The 2,292-nt window shown below is 37.0% G+C and overlaps 1 protein-coding gene across 1 annotated transcript; it reads right to left on the reverse strand.

Moving 5' to 3' along the window:
* Nucleotides 1-564: 564 nt before the first annotated feature.
* On the reverse strand, nucleotides 565-917 carry LOC118833227 (40S ribosomal protein S29-like). Its single transcript, XM_036740592.1, has one exon. The coding sequence runs from the start codon at nucleotides 902-904 to the stop codon at nucleotides 734-736; it is 171 nt and encodes a 56-aa protein (XP_036596487.1). The 5' UTR covers nucleotides 905-917; the 3' UTR covers nucleotides 565-733.
* Nucleotides 918-2,292: the final 1,375 nt, after the last annotated feature.

A 2,292-nucleotide genomic window follows, 5' to 3' on the forward strand; every position in this document is an offset into this window, starting at 1 on the left:
GACCTGGAAATAATGCCGCTGAAGCAACTTATAAAGTAGCCTACACACTCGGGGTTGAGGGTGCGGGGCGGGGTGGGGAAGGAAGGGAAGCCATTCATGATATAAAAATTGTGAAAGTTTGCATTGTTGAAGTTGTAGGATGCTTAGACTCTAATAACATTTCAAAGTACAAACAACAGCCTTTTTCAAGGAGAACCATAACTGACTGGTAGCATGAATTAGCATTCAACTTCACAGAACAACTTCATGTAATACTTCAGAAGGAAAATATATATTATTCAATCACTTTAGATGAATCAACTGATACTGACTCAGCACAGGTTTTATACTTCATTTGAGTCATAACAGAAGATTTTCTTTGCTATGAAGAATTACTTGCTTTGGGCAGTCTTGCAAAAAGAACTTTCAAGAGAAATGTTGTGAAGTTGGACTGAATTTGGTAAATTTAGTGAGTGTATGTACAGACAGTATACATTTCATGACAGGAAAACATGAAGTGTTTATTGCAAAGATTTTAAAAAAGCATTAACAGATCCAGATGCTCTCATTTCTTTTCATTGTATCTTTTTTTTTAATAACTGAGGATGACCTTTTTAATCATATATGCAAATGGTAGCATGGAATGTACAACAGAATCAGATCTTTAGGAGGGTAGATCAAATAGTCGTCCAGAATCTAGTAAAATGGTATATAGTCACTGATGGTCAGTGTAAGCAAGATCCGTTAATATAACTTAGTCCAGCTTGATGAAGCCGATGTCTTTTGCGTACTGCCGGAAGCACTGGCGGCACATGTTCAGGCCATACTTGCAGATCAGGCCATGCCGGTTCGAACAGACGCGGCACAACCGAGACCCCTGGCCGAATTTGCGAGGGTGACTCCAGTAGAGCTGCTGGTGACCCATGGCGCCACTAACAAGGACCAGAGACAAAAAAAAAACAAAAAACATTTCTCATTTCTTTTCATTGTATCTTGCACAGCAAAATATCTGTGCTAAAGCTACTATTTCAAGTGACACTTTGCAACAAGTTATAAGTATTGTTAACTATATTTGTGCAAATGCAACACAGCATTGTCAGTTTTGTAACATGCTAAAGTTGAATGATGAAATATTCAGTGTTGATTTGCCATGTCATTCTAATGTGTCTTGGCTATTGCAGGGACAGGTGCATTTCTGTGTGATATCATGTCAAATCAAAATGAGTTGGATATTTCTTTGCAAGGTAAAACTAAGTCTATATATAATACATGGCAAAATATCTAAGGATGTTGAAAAAAGCTATCTTTTTTTCAAAACACTTCTTCAAAAGGAAATTTTGGATTAACAATTTCCCCAATTAGCAAAGCTCATTGAGAAGGAGGATGATATGTGCGAATAATCTGAAGAGGATGCAGCTGTTGTAGTCCTATTAATTGGAGAATACAAGTTCAGTGACTTTGAGAATCATGACATCACACTCAAATTAGCATTTCAGCTTCACCTAGTTCATAGCACCAAGACACCTAAAGGACTACAGATGGAAGTGATTGAACTCTCAGCAGATAACATGTTAAAGTCATTGTTTGATGTAAAGAAAGATCAAATTGAAATACGGAAAAATGCAGTAGAACACCAACGCCTTTGGCAACATTCCCGAAAAATGCTTTCTTGCTTTTCAACCACTTATTGCTGCGAATCTACATTCTCCTGTCTAACCCAAATCAAGATGCCCTTAAGGTCACAAATGCCCGACATCCATCTAGAGGATCAACTGAAATTGCAGACATCCATGTTACAACCAAATATTCAAATGCTTTCCAAAAAAAGCAGACCCAACAAAGTCCTTAAAAGGTTAATTAACTTTAACATTAACAAAGTTTTTATTTTTTGAAATTATTAAGGATGCAGTAGTTAGATTTTTACAAAATAATGTACATTTACAAAGTAATGTACATTTTGTTTTTTTTTTTTAATGCAATTTATTTATTTAACATATTTGGTTTTCAGCATTGATTTTCACAACAGTTTGAATTACAAATTTTCTCCCCATTTCTGCCCTCCCCCCCACTCCAAGATGGTGCATATTCTGGTTGCCCTGTTCCCCAGTCAGCCCTCCCCTCTATCACGCCCCTCCCCTCTCATCCCCTTTTCCTTTCCTTTCTTGTAGGGCAAGATAAATTTCTACGCCCCATTGCCTGTGTATCTTATTTTTTAGTTGCATACAAAAAGTTTTTTTGTTTTTGAACATCTGATTTTAAAACTTTGAGTTCCAAATTCCCTTCCCTCTTCCCTTCCCACCCACCCTCCCTAAG

This window comes from Trichosurus vulpecula (assembly GCF_011100635.1).
Source record: "Trichosurus vulpecula isolate mTriVul1 chromosome X unlocalized genomic scaffold, mTriVul1.pri SUPER_X_unloc_4, whole genome shotgun sequence".
Classification (NCBI taxonomy): Eukaryota; Metazoa; Chordata; class Mammalia; order Diprotodontia; family Phalangeridae; genus Trichosurus; species Trichosurus vulpecula.